The sequence below is a fragment of the Pinus tabuliformis genome, chromosome J (assembly GCF_031772625.1).
Source record: "Pinus tabuliformis cultivar Carrire ecotype Pingquan chromosome J, CPIR1, whole genome shotgun sequence".
NCBI lineage: Eukaryota > Viridiplantae > Streptophyta > Pinopsida > Pinales > Pinaceae > Pinus > Pinus tabuliformis.
Genome location: NC_142295.1, coordinates 1,598,292,772 through 1,598,311,211, shown reverse-complemented (window position 1 = coordinate 1,598,311,211; position 18,440 = coordinate 1,598,292,772). Strand labels below are relative to the sequence as shown.

At 38.5% G+C, this 18,440-nt stretch overlaps 1 protein-coding gene across 1 annotated transcript in view; it reads left to right on the top strand.

Annotated features, from left to right (window-relative positions):
• AMY3 (alpha-amylase-like 3) overlaps positions 1-17,889 on the top strand; it is a 292,967-nt gene extending 275,078 nt beyond the window's left edge. Inside the window, exons 12-13 of the mRNA XM_089379799.1 lie at positions 16,935-17,102; positions 17,353-17,889. Coding sequence (XP_089235925.1) covers positions 16,935-17,102; positions 17,353-17,508 — 324 coding nt within the window. The 3' untranslated portion in view covers positions 17,509-17,889. The remainder of the gene's footprint in view (positions 1-16,934; positions 17,103-17,352) is intronic.
• The last annotated feature ends 551 nt before the right edge of the window (positions 17,890-18,440 follow it).

Sequence of the window (18,440 nt, the reverse complement as noted above, 5' to 3'; positions counted from 1 at the left end):
GTATTTGATGTGAAGAAAAATAAATTTATTATTGTTATTCTCGAGGCATGGGTTTCATGCTCAAGGAAAAATTATTTTTATAGGTCAAACACCCATTGAGTGCTTATAAGGCTTGACTTTGAGTCAACAATTCATAAGAGTCATTGTCATGTATGGAAGATCCCTTTTGGGCATGTTACATATTGTAAAGAAAAATTTAATCGAGTCAAAATTAGAGTCAAAGACCCTCCTAGACCTTGTCATAGTGCTATGACAAGTCAGCCTATCAAGAGGATCAAGTCGGCCTATAAGGGTACTCAAGGAAGCCTATAAATAGAAGTGTCATACAAAAGATCATCCATGAAGCAACAAGAAGTTTGATAAAAAGTAAGGAGAAGTGACCTAAAGCAAGCGAAGAAAAGGAAGACTTCAAGGAAGGAGAATCCAATTTTTTTAAGGACTGTTTTAGGGCTAAAACTCCTCACACGTTTGAAAAATTTGGGTATCATTTAGTGCAACAGAGACCGAATTATTGCAGTCACTATAGGAGGCTGAGAACAAGTGAAAGAGGAACCATCTTGTAAGATGAGTTGCTGGAGAAGAAGCCACTATCCAAGCGAAGGAGAAAAGAGAAGAAAAATACCATCTTTGTCTCACACGTGCCATCTAAGGTTTCTGCAGTAAAGGCCAAAGACCTCTGTCTTGAAGCAGCTAGCGAAAATTTTGAGGAGAAGGCAAAATATGAAGTGTTGCAACATGTTTGACCAACATTGACTTTGTGGAAGAAGCGCTGATCAAAGAAGTGACTTGACTTGGTCTTAGTGGGGTCTTGGTCAAGGGTCATAGGTCTTGGAATTCATCATTTGAAGTTCTATAAGAAGAGAAGAGTTCTTGTGGGTTTCCTCTCAAGAGGAGAGGTTTTGGCCCTAGCTGATAGCCTATATCTTGTGTCCTCTTGTGTTATTGTTCTTCATTGTTTGGTAGCTGTTTGATGATATGAACACTAATTATAATCTAGTGAAAGAAGAAGCTAATCAAGTTAAGTAAAAAGACATCATAAGCAGTTATCAAAGTAAGAGAAATCATCTAATATAGCTGTGCCTAGATTTCTCAACATGATATCAGAGCTAAGGTGACTACGACAAGAAGAAAAGGCAACTTGAAGATCATTATTGATAAATGATACAGAAGGGCCGAGCACAAGGAAATCATCAAGAAGGACTAACCCACTCATCATCTTGAAGGAAGGAACTAAGGAGTATCAAAGAAGACCTTAAAACCCTAGCTCATTCAAAGAAGGGTTCTACACTTGAAGTATTCTTAGGAAGCTCACACATTTTAGAATCATCATCACAAGGAAAAGAAGACCACAAGGACCCTACCTCCACTCAAAGAAAGACATACTACACATTGAAACATCTTGAAGTCTCTACATCCAAGGGAAGCAAGAAGAAACATTGCCATCATCCTCATCAAGGTGATATCCCTCTCTTTAAAGAAAGGATCACATCTCAAAGCATATCATCTAAGATAAAATCACTATCATCTTTGAAGAAGATGTCATCAAAGAAACAATCATATTCAAGAAGGCATTTTCTTTTTTCAACATCATCAAGAAGGCATCAAGTTGAAGGGATCATCGTCTAGGAGCATCTTCACTTGACAAGTAAGTATCTTTATATCTATGTCTGAATCTACTGTCAAAATGACTTCATTTTGCAAGGACAACAACAAATTGGTTGGGTCATCAAACTTCCTTGCATGGTAAAAGAGGACAGACTTGATCCTCATAGAGAATGAAGTTATTGAATATGTCAAAGGCAAAGTCTCGAAACCATCTCAAGAGCAAACTCAAGCATTATCAAAGTATATGAAAGGGGAAATAAGGGCTCAAAGAATCACACCCCTTATGTGGCAAAGTTGGAGACATCAAAAGTAATCTATGAAAAGTTGGTAGAACTGTTTTCCATAAGAACTGCAGGAGAAGTGATATCTTTGAGAACCGAGCTATACAAAATCAAGGTATCAAAAGAAGAAGGGACATCCTCATACCTTATGAGGGTGTAACAAATAAGAGATCAACTACAAGAGTTGGGGGAAATAATGTTTGATAAAGAAATGACCAGCGTTTTGCTCAATGCACTACCTGGTGAATGGGGTAACTTTGTATCAAGTATTTATGGAAAGAAGGAAGCTACTACATTTAGTGAACTCTGGTCACTATGCAGGATTGAAGAAACTAGGTTGGAAGAAAAGAGCAATGTTGGCTCAAATGAATAGGTTCAAGCATTTGCTGCCATGGTGAAGAGAAAAGGAAAGTTTGGTCCTCAGAAAAATAAGAAGATCGATATATCAAAGATCCAATGCTATGGATGTTAGGAATATGGGCATTTCAAGAGAGATTTTCCTAAATTTAAGAAGGGCAACAAGAAAAGGAAAGAAAGGAATGAAGCCCATATCACCGAAGAAGTAGAAGAACTTGATAAGAAGAAATCTAGGAAGGAAGAAGGGATAGATCTTCACTATTAAGACTTCTCACATAGAAAGGAGAAGTTGGAGGTGAAAAGACCTCCATTATGGTTAAAGAGTGCAGTTAGGATGAAAAGCTTTGTAACTATGACAAGATGCACCATATTAGAAGATGACATCATATTAGAAGCATACGATTGAAGTAGAAAAGAGCTCATGAAATCATTATAAAAGCTTGAAAGGATAGCTGAGATAGAAGTCTACATGGTTGTCGCAGTCATTATGATAGAAAGAAAGTAGCTCATGGTATCATCATTAAAAGCATGAAAAGGAAACCAAAGTAGTAGTATATATGGTTAGAAAAAAGTCATCTAGCATGATAAAAGATAAAAAGAAATCATCATACGACATCATCAGGAAGGAGCATTTGCAGGATGAGGATAATCAAGATCCTCCATTGGAATCTTTGTTAGAAGGTTCACCTCTACTTGGAAGAAGCAAGTGTCTTGATGATATTCCACCTTCTGTGAAATCCATTGCTTAGAAGGATGCTGGTATGGTGATGAAGGAATGCAACATGTCAAAATGGTTGAAGTACTTTCAAGCAGGGAAAGGAAGTTGCTAGAAGGATGTCTAGATGACCAAGAGAAGGAAAAGGTATGTATATATTTGATAGATGAAGTCATATAGTTGCACATAGCATGGTTGTATGTTCGATCTCATAAGCATGATCGAAGATGAAGAATCTCTTCCTTTAGAAAGATGCATGAAGGCACATGCCTTGAACTAGTTCACATATTGATAAGATGAAATCAACATAATATGACCTCATATGGAATATGAGGTGGTTGACAAGATGAAGGAACTATGTATAGAAATTCTTGAGAAAGCTGTTGAGAAATCTCGGGGCTAGATAATTTCTCTTACTTTGATAACTGCTTGTGATGTATTTTTAATTTGATTAGCTTTCTTCTTTCACTTGATTAGTTTCAACATTCTTCATCAAACAACTACCAAACCATAAAGAACAATAAGACAAAGGGCACAAGATATAGGTGATCAACCAGGGCCGAAAGCTCTCCAACTGAGAGGAAAACCCACAAGAATTCTTTTCTTCTTATAGACCTTCAATTGATGAATTACAAGACCTATGATCTTTGACCAAGACCCTCCAAGACCAAGTCAAACCTTGCTTCCAACAACTTCTGTAATTTCAACTTCCAACAAATTTTTCTGCCTAGCAATTCTTCTACAACTTTGACCAACCGATTCTATGGCAGCTTCAACCTCTCCAGCAGATCCACAACTTCGACCTATGACAAATTTGACCTAGTTGTAGTTTCACAACTTTGATGCAGCTTCACGACCTCGATGTAGCTTCACAACTTCAATGCAGCTTCAGAATTTCATTTTGTGCAGTAACTGTAGAAACCCCTAACACAAGAGAGAGATAGAGAGGCCAAAACTTCGATCTTGTTCTTGTTCTTGTTCTCCATCCTTTTCCACCTACTTTCTTGAGGAGATTGAACTTGCTTCAGAGTGTATTGTGAATATTTCTAAAATAGAAATCCTACTGCAGTGATTAATATGATTTCTTCAACTTATTATTTCAGAAATAAGTTATCTACTGTATTCTTACGACAAATATCGAAACATATTCCACTGCAACCTTCACAGTTAAAACATTGTAGAAAGTAAATGTAAGTAAAACGCTGGCACATATACACACACAATGACAATTATTTTTGGACAATTGTCCTCGGAAAAACCCAATGCGAGAAAACTGGTGTAGTAGATGAGGGTTTTATTATTCTTCAGCAAAAATCAACATGTACAAATGTTAAATTATGGTATGTTCTATGATTAAAGCAATTTACTTTTTTTCTTCTTATTAGGCACTGATTAGCAATCACATATACATTAAGTAAAGTGCAGATAGAACATTAAACGATCGACAGAAAACAAGCCAAGACAAGAGACACAAGATGTGGCGGCTAGCTAGGGACAAACCCCAATGCGGGGAAACCCTTTGATCAAATCTTCTTTTATCTTCAATAGTTTAGCAAAGAGAAATAGTACAAAATCAGAATTCTGTAATTTTATATCAGCAGTAGCAAACCCTAAATCAGAAAAGTCAAACTTAGTCAAACGAGATGAAATTGACCTCCAATATGCTTGGTCAATTTCCCAGTCATCTAGTCCTCGAACATCTTGAAGAAACAACCCATAAACAACCCCAAAAACATAGTGAAACTGCTGTTGACTGAAGTCAACTTGCTGCCCCAAACTAGGGCAGTCAATGCTGGTCAAACCAGAGGTCAAATTGCCTCGGTTTGTGTGCCAAAATCTATGGCCTGCTTAGGAGAGGTAGCCACACCAAAACTGCACTCTTCTAAGGTCAATGCTTGGTCAACACTGGTCAAAGAGACCTTCAGCAGCTTCTGTGTCCTTTCTGTGGCTTCTAACAACCACTGTTCAACACTCTCCAACTGTCCAAAAAATCTCCTAACAGTTGTGACTTTTCTCCAAATAGGTGCTGCTCCTATATGCTGGGTTCTAGGCTAATTACCAGCCCCTAATCAGACCTTCGACCCCTCTTCTCACTGAGGTATGGGGCTCGGCCCTCCTCCAACCTTCTGTACAGACTTGCGACCCCTCTTTTAGAGGTCCGCACACACAAAACACTGCGAAACTAGCCTTGAATTTCCCTCAAGGCATGTGACTTCTCTCTACTCCTACTCGGACCTGCTAGACCATCCAAAAGACACCAAAACAGTGCTTCAAACACCTCGACCCTGTCCTCCTAGAGTTGCGGCCGCCTCAAAGATGTATTACTATGAGAAGATGCACTTTGGATGTGTGCTTTTGACCTTCAAGATAACCTTTATTTATATGCCAATCATGGGTGCCAAAGAAATTGCGTTTGGGACACACTTTAATCCAAGCCGACTTGTTCTATGTACCACAAAACCCACCAACAACATAAATAAATTTATATCTCCATTTTTAGAGGCACGAATTTGAGTGCTTGAAGTTGTGCCTTGCTCCTATGGGGGTTCTTTATCACCTCCAAACATCAAATCACTCAAACTCCTCATGGTTTTGGCCCCACACCTTTGGGTACAGAACCCCAATCTTTTGTTCTAAGCCCACAAACCACTTTTGTGGCACTTCTTCCTACAAACCCCGAACCCTAGGGCTTGGAGTACCTCCCAAGCTACCAATATCAACACTAGTCAAAACCTTTGGCGATATGGTTAGAACCTTTTGACCGAGTCAACAAGACTAGTCTTGGTTCACCAGCTCAACATGTCATCACCTAGAGCAAGGTCAATACCTTTGACCAAAAAAAGTGTTGAAACCTTGGGCCAATTACCATTTGTGCATGTCAATTGAATGGTAAAACACTTGCCCAATGCTAAAGGCACTCACTTTACCCACTAGCCAAGTACCTCTTGGAAATATGGTCAAAACCTTTTGACTAGGGGAGCACTCTGGGCCTTGATGCTCTCTGGGCCATTCTCCCTAGCCACATTACATGGCCCCTAGTCAGTACCCTTGACCTGTCAATATCCTAACCTAGGGAGAATGTCTGCCCTTGATGCTACAACATCAACATTCTCTCTAATTGAGGGAAGCATTCTCAACCACTGCAAGCTTTTCCTCGAAGTAAACAAACTTCATCCTGGGACATAAGCTTTGTGAGAATGTCAACAACCTACTCGTCTGTAGAAATGTAGTGGAGCCATACTGCGCCATTCTATACCATGTCTTAGTACTTGATCTCAATGTGCTTCGACATGTCATCACGGTCATCTCTAGCACTTGATCAACCAATCCTGCAAGTAGCTTCCAAAGCCACACTGCTTTACAATTCGCCAAACTAGCTGCAATATGCTCAACCTTTGCAGTACTGAATGCGACATATATCTGTTTTCTGCTCATCCAGGATATCATAGTAGAACCAAAACTGAAGCAACATCCCGATGTGCTCTTCTTGTCTTTTGCACTCTCTGCTCAATCTGAATCTATATATCCTTGCAGCTGTACTTCATCATTTCAATTCATATCCAACTATATCATGGCGGTACCTCAACACATGTTGTGTTGCATGCCTTAGCTTAACCATAAAGTGACCTACTTCCTTCACTAAATCCATCACCACAACTGCTTTCTGGTCACCCTGACTAGGTGCTCCCTCTAACATAGAAACAAATATTTCTATGACAATCCTAGCTGCTCACTCTGGCACTCAACTTCTTTAGATTGGCTATCATGGGAGAGACCAATCTTGGTCAAGGGAAGTGACCTAAAATTTGTAGATCTACTCGTTACATTTATGATATGAAATCAGTGATTAGAGATTTGCTCATTATACTTATGATATAAAGTCGGAGCTTCGAGATCTGCTCATTATACTTATGATTTGAAGTTAGAGGTTCAAGATCTCCTCATTATACTTATGATCTGAAGCCAGAGGTTTGAGATTTGCTCATTATACTTATGATTTGAAGTCAAAGGTTCGAGATCTGCTCATTATACTTATGATCTGAAGTCAGAGGTTCAAGATCTACTTATTATCATTGAGATCTAAAGTTTGGTATTTGAGATCTGCTTATTATCATTGAGATCTGAAGTCTGGTATTCAAGATCTGCTTATTATCATCGAGATCTGAACTCTAGTATTCAAGATCTTCTTATTATCATTGAGATCTGAAGTCTGGTATTCGAGATCTGCTTATTATCGTTGTGATTTGAAGTCTGGTGTCCGAGATCTGCTTATTTATTATAATGATCTGAAGTTTGGGTCTGAGATTTGATCCTAGATCTGAGTTCTAATTTGACTGTCTTCTGTGATATGATGAGAGGATTAGCCTCTCCTTGGTGATCTTTGTTGGACATTCAGTTGTGGAGACATAGCACTTGTGGAAGCCTTCTTGGGTCAGTGTAATCTTTGTCTTGATGTATTGTTGAAGGATCTCTCTAAGAAAGATTTGGCTGGGTTTCCCCCCTTGTGAGGTTTTACCCTAGTCTTTGACCTAATTTTGGTGTCTCTTGTTATTGTGCATTGTAATCTCTTCTTTCTCATTATTCATTTTAATTTCTGAAGTGTAACTACTTGATGAAGTGAATTAAATTGTAAAGAATACCTAATACATTCACAAGTAGTTTAAAAGTTCTCTTCCACTTGGTTTCTCAACAATATACAAGGCATCTCTTACACATACTTTTCAAGTGCCACCTTTCCACAATAGTACAAGATTTATGACAACATTCTTCTTTTAGGTCTTATCATGCCTTGAACTAGACCTCATACAAGATTCAACACAGTCCTTTGGAGATGCCCAAACAGGCCTTAATGTGAGCCCTTCATCTAGGCGTAAACTTGGCCCTGCAACTCAACTTTCCAAAGTGATATTTAACCCCATACTTAGTCTCGACTCCTTTCACTGTAAATTTTTTGAATGTCTTTGACCTATTCAAACCTCCAAGATTCACCTTGCAAATTTTCAAATTTTGAGAGAATGGTTTCACATCCTTCAATGGTATGAAGATTCCAAATGACAAAGAGAAGGCATACGGAGATCAAAACTTTTGTTGAAGTGTTACAATTGTAAGAGTCAATCTGAGAACTAGGAACTAAAGATTAGCTCCCTCTAGTTCTAGCTTCATGGGGAAGTAGACAAGCTCCAAAATTTCGTTTACAAAATCGTCATTAGCAACTTCTGTCCACCATTGCTGGCCTTTTGAGGCATCTCGGCCGTCCCTTTCTGTCTGCGGCCCTCTCTTATCTTCCTAATCTTGGTCCTAAGGCCTTTTGGCTTATCTCCAACAAAATTCTAGGGTTTTGGCCCTTTTTCAAGAAGCAAACAGAACTTTTACTCTTCCTTAAGTTGCAGATAGGTCACAAATTAAGTAGCATAACTTCCTTGTCAGTGGATGAGTATCTCGTCTTTCTTCTAGGGCAAAATTCCTCTCCCAACAAAAATTAAACCATATAGTTTGATTGGCTGTGGATTCTCTTTTGGACTACTGTTCATGAATTTTGTTCATAGAGTAGGGATTTCGACCCTCTTCTAGGGCACAAAGTTCCAATGTTGCATGAAGCGGGGACACGAAAGTGTCATTTCCTAAAAATCTAGGAAGCGAAGCATCTCAGAAGTGTCTACTATATATATATATATATTTATATTTTTTGCATTTATATTAAAAAAACACCCAAATACCAAATTAGTTGTAGAAGACATGAAAACATGCATATTTTTACATAAATCAAGATAGATATGGCATCCATTGTACATCAATGATTAATTATTCCAGCATCAACCATCTAGATGCATCAACCATCTAGAATCTAGATTCCTCTTTTCTTGTTTAGCCTTTCCCTCTACTTTGATTCTCTAGGGATGTTAGTCAACATTGCCCAATTTTGATCAAACAACCTAATCCAAGCCTTATAATATGGTAGAGAAAGCTTAACATGCCTGATCAATGATTTTGACTTGAGTGAAGGGTACATTTTTGCTAAGGCCATGACAAAGGAGTTCAACAATCAACAATGCCAACACTGGGGTACATATAGGGCTTGGTGCTCTTGATTAAATGCTAATCACATGCCCTCATATATGATATAATCCAATGAAATGCCACAATCCCATTGATCCTGAAAATTGTTAAGTCTGCTGAATTTTGAATGGGATATGAAATTCTATTTTCTCCATATGAAGTGCGATGAGGTTGGGACCACTCTCAAACATCCCGAGTCATTGCATGGTAATGTTAAAAATTTAAGTAAAAGGATGGAAATGAAAGATAAAGGAGAATGTCACTTTTACTTTAAGAATTTAACATTACCATTAGGGAGCATCTAGGAAGTGTCTAGGGAGCAACTAGGAAGTGTCAAGGGGCACCTTGGGAGTATTTGGAAAGCGCAGTTCCTCACGTAATAGTTCGAAATTTCCCAAAACAAAAACAAAAAAAGACCCGCGGAATCGTGTGAACCGTCCACCTTCTCTTGGATTCGCTCGTGATCCGCGGTGGATACGAGCCTGAATCTCCACAAATCCGCACCCGATCCTTTTCGGAACCGCGAATCAGGCAGCCAGAACTGCGGATTAGGCCCCTGTAGATCCAATTTTCCACGAATTGCCAAAAAATGGCAGAACTGCAGATTTGATTTTCGGATTAGTGGTTTCGCCAAACGATCGGTGGTGGATCTGTATAGGATGTAGTTCCGCCAAAGGATCGGTGGCAGATCCGCACAAGGCACGGTTCCGCCTCTAGATCCTTGGGGGGGGGACGGTTCCTGCAACTATGGCAAAAACAGAGTCTCGGTAAAAATATACTTCTTAATTTGGCAGTCCTTCTAGGATACAAAACAATCTTCCTTTAGCCTAATCTTAGACAATCAACTCGGTTCTTAAGACAAAATCAAAACCATCCTTGACCTTTCTTGCTGATCTGCCTTGAACTAGGGCTACAAAATTTGGAATAGGACTTTGGCCCTTTTTAATTTCATTAGGACTTGGATGAGGGCTTTTAACAAAGTTCGGACTAGGTCTTTCAATCTCAACCAAAACTTTATTGGGATTGTATTTTGAACAATTGTGAGAGAACAAACCCTAGTGGAGTAGATTGAGACAAACTGTCTTCAAACATGGCTGCTCTTTCACCTAGGCTTTGATACCATGTTGACTTTTCATGATCTTTTAATCTGATAATTACTTTCCAACTATGTTGCACGAGTTTTTGGTACACGGGTACTTCGGGTACAGGGGAACAAGTATCCAGCACGACTAGAAGCTTTGCCCAAATTTACAGGACACGTCAACTTGGGAGGGGCAATAATATAATATATTAAAATTTAATATATATATATATAATAAAATAATTTATTTATTTCCATCCAAAACTTGCCAATCAAATTCCATCTTGCAAAGAAATATGTAAAAGATAAACACTGCCAAAAAAATCAAAATATTAATCCATCAACAATTTGCTAATCAAATTCCTTTGCAACAAAGAAACACGCAGAACTCCAAAACCAATAAAAAGGTTGTTATTACTCCATTATTAGGTGATTTCATGCAATGCTATATGTTAAGTCACCAGTTCAATTCCCCGCCCATGATGTAACCTCACCACTATTGAACATAAATTACATCTAACTATAATAGAGATAGGAAAAAATAAAATATATATTAATAATAATAAAAAAATTAAAACAATAGAGTTTAAAATGTTATTTTAAAGAGAGTTTGTATAGTAAAATTATAAATTTCTAAGTTATTATATATTTTATACTTGAATAAATATAAAAATTAAATAAAAAAATGTTTTTTTAATAATATTTATATTTCATAATTTCAACGATCTTTTTTTCTTTCGTATTCCATCTTTTGTCCATTCAACCACGGACGATAATGATGGTTTTTCCAGTGGCCAATGATCTTCCTAAATGCTTTTATATCCATCCGCCATCAGCATATCTGAGGAGAATGAATAGCTTTCCAATCACTCAGATGAGGATTGGCGAGGCACCTCATCTTCATTTGGATAGAACAGGTTTCACCGTTTCCATAAACAGGCTGTTTCGCTTAGTTCCAGACCCATATCCAGATCTAGACTCAACGACATACCCTTCCCTTCGCACGGTTCCATCAGTTTCAACAACACCCAAGCTGGTAGCGTCAAATACACCTAAGTTTGCACTTATTCATTGTAGTGAAGCTCCCAAAACGTCAAAAACTCTGTTCCAGTGAAGCTCCTGAAAAGCTCCAAAGTACCCGCTGAAGCTCCCGACGGTTTTGGAGCGTTTCCTACCAGCTCCCAAGCTCCCAGGAGCATGGGGTCTGTGCTCTCCAATGCCTGGGAGTGGTAATCGTGTAACAATGCTTTCCAGTGATTTCTAATTAGTCCATTTTGTTTCACATTCATCATTAGGCAATTATACATAGAAAATATCAACAAATTGCAATAATGATAGTAATATCATAAAGAGACAACCAAACACAAGAGACACAAAATTTTACCCTGGAAAAACTCTAGCTAGTAAAAAACCCAACAATCTTTTTTTAGAATAAATTGTTCAATTCAACAAATGTACATTCTGATTTTCCTAGTCAAACTAGGTCAAATTGACCACAAATCTAGCATAGGTCAAACTTGGTCAAACGACCTAGAAACAGACTGAATTTCACCCTCCTGAAGCTTAAACAAATCTCCACAAGCTTGACTAAACCTCATAAGACTTCCTCCTTCCTTCGCATGTGTGAACAAACTTGTAGAAGATATTGTTGATGATACGCATTGGTCACAAGAGAGGAGGTCGAGGGCTCCTTTTATAGTGATTTAGAGTACCCCAAGAGGGGTGACCTTAAGTTGGGTCGACTTTCCTTTTTGGAGGCAAAATTCAAAATTTAAATTTAAATTTCTTCTTTTTCTTTTAGGGCCGACTTGAGTAATTTGAAATTAATTTTAATTTCCTTCCTTTTTCTTTTTAAGGTGACTTGTAGTTGGGGAATACCTCTCGCAACTACCAAAAATCAACATTGACACCCACAGGTGAGGCGTTGAGAGCCATGGGACTCCAGACAATTGTAGGGCATCACTTGCATCCTTGGGCACCTCCAACACCCACAACGTTCCAACACTTTTCCCCACAGTGTTGACTTTTATGGGATGATACACCTAGACCAACATGCCCCTAGTTGGCTTAGCACTGATTAGATGGGGTGGTAGCTAATCACGGGCCCATATGAGGATTGTATCACATGTGAGACATGGGAGGGCTAGCATCACCTTGAGAGCCCTCAACGTTGGAGTAGAGATAGGCATTTTGGCCACTTGGAGACCCATGAGACCACTTTTGTGCCCCAAAGTCAAAACGTGGGTCCACAGAGGGAGATTGAGAGACATACAGGGGCCAACCCCTAGAAGATCATTTTAGAGGGATTCTACACACTTCATGGCACCCTTGACCCTCAACGTCTGTCTAGAAGAGGCATGTGCTAGCATGATGTCAACATTATCACTATTTTGGCTCACACTTATGGGTTGTTTGAGTATATTTTCATGAGCTATGAGGTCAGCTTGTGACCTAGCTTGTATTAGCACATTATTTTATGGTTTTTAAGGGGCTAGTAGGCTAAATTAGAGTTTAGAATCCTCATATAAATAGAGGAGGGATACTCCTTGTCATTCATCATCACATCACTTGCGATTTTCTGTTTGGTTAGCTGAATTCAAACTTGTAGTCTTATGTAGAATGCTAATTTTCTAGTGTTCTATGCTGACACAATCACTTAATACAATTCTTCTTCAATTAGCAATCACTTTAGCCAATAAATTCAATCTTCCAACAACAATAAGCAATTATAGATAGAGTAGTAAACCAAATGCACAATAGAAGACAACCAAGAACAAGAGAGACACAAAAATGTGGTCAAACACCAAGGAAATGTTGATTTTTGGGTAGCATCGGATGTGCTCTAGCTCCAAAATTTTGTGGAGGGGCTAGAACACATGAGATCTCTAAAACCCCGAAATTGTTTGGAGAAATTCCACCCAGAGTGCATGTTATTCAAATAATTAATTATTTTTAATGGTGCCTAAGTTAAAACTTAGGAAATTAAAATAATTAAAGTGAATTAATGTAAATATGGGTGAGAAGCTTCTAAGTGACGAGGATCAAGTCTAATTTAATCTTAGCCGTTGATTAGAGATTAGATCACGACTGTTGATTTCTCAATAGGAAAAGTATAAAGGAAGGCTTGGGGTCAGTTGGAGAACACACACAGGGAGAGCAACACTTGAGCTAGATCGAAATTTTGGGGCGTGGTTTGCTGAGAATTTCAGAGTAAGCTTCTAGTGCAGAGAGGGGTAGTTCGGCAGTGGGACTTTCGTCCAAGGCCAAGAATACATAACAGAGAGGCAACACAACACCAGAGAGAGACAACGCAACTCCAGGAGGGTGACATAGAGGTTGGAGGGCTGATGCAGTCACACAGAGGCAGCGCTGGGGTTTCTGTGAGGCAAATTGGGCATCAATTCAGTAGATCGATTTCTGAGCCGAGAGTCTCACCGGGATGGTGACGCCGCTCCTAGAGGAGGTGATGCAGTCCCAGCGCAGAGCTGGGAGCAACCATCGCTGCACAACACTGGGGACAACGCAATCACCTGTGGGGTTTGTTCATCCAGTTGCTGGATCCGCCAAAATATCTGTCTCCGGATAGAGGTACTTCTGCTGGGTTTATTCTCTGTTGGGTGAGCCGGATTTGGCACCCTAGTTGTATTCAAAAATCTACATAATAATAAAACCCTCATATCTGCTACACTGGTTTTCCCACACTAGGTTTTTCCGGGGACGTTTAGTCCAAAAATAAGTGTGTCCTTTGTGTGGTTGTCTCATTTATTTTTCAGTACTTGATCTGTATATTGGTGTAGGCTGCAATGTATTTGCATTAATATTTTTTGAATAATTCTGAAAATAACTTGTTAAAATGAAGAACACAAGTAGGTAATGCAAATCAGTTTACTGCAATAGGATTTCTGATTTGTTAGATTCATAAATTTTCATACGCAAAAATCCCACAAGGGGGAAAACCCTTTCCAAATTCTTCTTCTATTAGATTTTCATCAAATGTTCAGCCGAGAGATACATAATCCAAGTACATCAACAACGAGTCAAAGGTCAAAGTCATGACTAGTCCAATCAATCATCCAATATGCAATCAAAGATGAGCCCAAAATTCAGATCTGGTAAAAACTCAAATCTGCAATTTCTAGTCAAAGTCAATAGCAATCAACGCTGCCCTGACCAGGCAACAATCAATGGTCAAAGTCCTAGAAAAGTTTGGTCAAGGCAGCAAAGAACTTGGCCTTGTCAGCTCAGTGAAACTCAGTCAAAATAGTCCTCAAAGCAGCTTTTAGTTTAGTTAAAGTCAAAGAGTTGACCTGTGGAAACCCTAGAACAAAAAATTTGGTCAAAGCTGGTCAAAATGCTCTGAAAAATCTCAGTCAACCTCCCAATCATCTCGGCCCTCCAAACAGATCCAAAAATCAATAAGAGAAAGTCAAATTCTCGAATGTCAACCCTGGTCAAAACAGTCCCAAACAAAAAGTCAACACTGGTCAAAACAGATGTGCCTCTCTCTCCTTCGCACGTGTGAACTCAGACCTGCAATTTCAAAGCTAATCAAACCAATCAAGAGAAGATGTGAATGTGTGATGATGCCTCCAAGTGATGCCGAGTGTGATCTATTTATATGAGGTTGATGAGGTCGAATTTCCTTGCCCAGGCTGACTTGTACTTTTGTGTAGATGTGGGTTTCACATTAAAAATAATATTTTTCCTTGTGCAAATTAAATTCTTCCAAGGGCTAGTAGGGTCTCCAAAGGATGAGGAGGGCTTCCCAAAGGAGGGAATTTTCAATTTCTCCCTCAGAGACCCTACTAGCCCTTGGAGTTTGTGGATGCATTTTGGTTTTTGGAGTTGAGTTTGCTTATCTTTTGGTCTATTCTTTGGTCGAATGGATGGAACCTTTGCATGTTATCTTGTAAGTGTACGTAATTGTTGAAAATCTATTTTCTTCATGTCTAGTGTATGGAATAATGTTGATTCCAGGTTATGTTAATTGTGCCCCAATTTTTTGAAGACATATTTAATGCTATCTAGATGATCTATTGCATGCATTATATACATAACATGTAAATGGATGTCCTATTGGTGAACTCTTACTAGCTCCCATGAAAAGTCCAGTTTCCATTGCATAGGTGATTGCTTGAAATCTTGTTGCTAGGGCATCAAAATTTCAGCCTCCTTGGAAACTTATTGGCTGATCTATCTCATCCTAGATTCCATACTCCCAAGGGACAAGGGATTGGTCCATTTGATTGGTGATCAAACTCTCTTTCAATCCATTATTTTTCTCTCTCTATATTTGGTCCCTTTAAGGCCAAGCTTGCTAACTAGGGCTTAGTGCGAATCCTTAGGCAATGCAAATTTTCGGGATTAAAGAGCCTAAACATTAAGAGGATTGTATTTTCTACAAGATCTATCCTTTTGGTGAGCATCCACTTCAATCTTGTCCATCAATTTCTTTGCCCTAGTTGTTTGCAATAAGAGGGAACCCTAGGTTAAACTTGCTTCTACTTGGGGGCTTGTTGAGGGTTTCATGAGCCTTGGTCTTGCTTACACACATTGTAAGAAACTCTTTCCCATAGCCTTGATCTTGGCTTACTCCAACACTCTTCAAATCTATGAAACCCTAGGTCTCGTGCCTCGTGTTATAGGTCTCTCCATAGAAAGCGAATTGCCTCCTAGAGAGGCCTTGAGTCCAAACTGTTCCTTTCCTTTGAGATCCTATTTAGGTCAGCTTACTTATCAAACATTAGAATACCTATTTTAAGTGACCTCTCTCATACCAGGACTCCTTCCATCGGTGAATGTCTGTAAAGAGTAGGGGGTTTTGACTATGGTGACAATGGACCACTACCCCATTGTTGTCTCTTTGTCTAGTGTTAGTCTAATAGAGTGCCCCCTTCTTAGGCCTGCTATATTTTGTGGCAGTAGGTCACTTTAGCCTCCTTTCTCCACAAGATGAATGTCCTTCTCCACTTGTGATTCAGCCTCTCCATTGCTTGATATTTATAGTTGTCCATAGGTCACTTAGGGAACCGTTTGTCCATTAAGGTGTTGCGCACTCAACCTCTTAACATTAAATTAGAATATTAAATTCATCTCCTTGGACTCCAAGACCACTCCTTTGGGTCAAAACCCCTAACGTGGGTACTTTGCCCACAAACACTTCTTTTTATGGGTTTTCTCCACTCAAAATACCTTCGGAGCTACCCAATTTCAACACAGAAATCTCAAAATGGGCATCAAGGTGTTCTTCATATCTTTTCCTCCCATAAAATTGAGACCAACCTGCACCCTCGGTTCAGGGCTCTGATACCATGTTAGAAATAGAGCATATATTTAGACTCTAATTAATTGATAACGGAAGAGATGGACAGAATGAAAACATTTTGTTTTTATTCATATGAAGCTTTGTTACATATATTTTCCTGCCTCTGAATTGAGAGCATTTGTTAATATACAATGAAGAATTACCTGACCTCTTATTTATCCACTGAACACCATAGATACCAGGCTATTCCTCTCAACATAAAGTTTGAGAAGATACAGCTAGTGTCTCCATAAAACACTTTTGTCTCTATTCCTAATTTGTGGCCCATTTACTTTTTCTCGTGTACGTCTTTTCTTCCTTTAATTTTCTTATTTACATTTCCATTGATTCAAGATGATGTACTTGCTGCTTTGTTTAATAATAGCATTAATTGAATATTATAGTGGATTGCATGAATATTATTTGAATTAACGTCAGTTACTTTCAGGTTTTATTATCTACCACTTGGAATTCGTGCATCAGTTGGTTTTTATGGGCTTTCCACTTATACATTGAAATCGTTGCATGTGCTAGGGTCACTGGAGATTTCCTGCTGGGAAAGAAATGCAAGGTTATGCATATATTTTGACGCATCCCGGGACTCCTGCTGTTTTCTATGATCATTTGTTTTCAAATAATTATAATGGGATTTCCGCTCTCATTGCTGTAAGAAAGCGTGCAGGAATCCATTGCCGCAGTGTGGTAAGCAGTCCGGCTTTAGATATATGTTCAGTTTGACCCAAAGTGATTAAATGTTTTTTGAGAGCTGCACTCTCATGTTATAGCTGTTGGAATTGATTATCTTTTATCGATTTCTGAACTAATTCAAATATTTTCTTAGTTATATGAAGAAGATTTCCTCCATGTGTCAGGACTAAGTTTGTTATCTTCATTTGTAAGTTATGCTTATCTGCGCATTTCTAAAGTGGCGTTTCAATTTGTCATCTTACAGATCCAGATAGTGAAAGCAGAGAGAGATGTGTATGCAGCAAAGATTGATGAACGAATTTTCATGAAGATTGGACCTGGGCACTATCAACCCCCAAATTCCTCTAAATGGACTGTGGCGACTGAGGGCCCAGACTACAAGGTTTGGGAGGCATTATGAGAATTTAGTTATTTTTATGCACGAGGATCTTTGTCAAGAATGCAAATCGATTATTTTGTTCAAAACTGATAAAAAATGGCATGTATTATAGTTGATATATTATTACTGGTGAAGACATGTCAAGCTTCCATTAGTTATCCTAGATGTATTGTGGCAAGGGCGAAGATACAAGGTTTTGGAGGCATCATGATAATCCTTAACGTATATATTTTACAACGAAAATGCAAGCCATATGTTTTGCCCAAAATTTACATCGTCTGTAAAACAGGATGTATTATTGGTAGTGCAATATCATTAGGTTCTAGTTATACTCTTATGTATTCACTTCTACTTTTTGTGTTGTACAATTTCTATCTAAAATAAAAATCGTCAATTAGTAAATTTTTTCTCCAAAACCCGATTACAATTCTAAATATATATTGCACCCTTTGCGCATTATTTCCATTCTGATTCTCAAGAGTTAACCCACTTCTATCTGTAGCAGCGATCTCAATGCATCTGTAAGCCATAGTTTATTTTTTGATGAAAAAACGTCAACATATAGAAAAGGCTGATATGTATGATAGTAAAAAAATATTTGTTAGTTTCCTCCAAACAGTAGTTAATTCTAAATGTATCTTAGGGACTCAGAGAAACGGGGGCTATGTAGGCTTATGGGTTTGTTTATATCGATCAATTCTTCGTTAAAGTGCAAACTAGATATTTCTCGATTTATTTAATCCAGGCTATCAGCAACTTTATATTTTAGGCAAAACTTTGCCAACAAATTTCTAATACCGAACTTGTCTGTCATTTCTGGCACTTCTAAACTTAAAAATTTTCCTGTTTATCTGGAGAGGTTGTAGCATATGCTGCAATCTTTTTTCTTATTAGTTTCATACTGATCTTGCACAAAAAATAAATTAACAAAATAAATGAGCATGTCAACACGT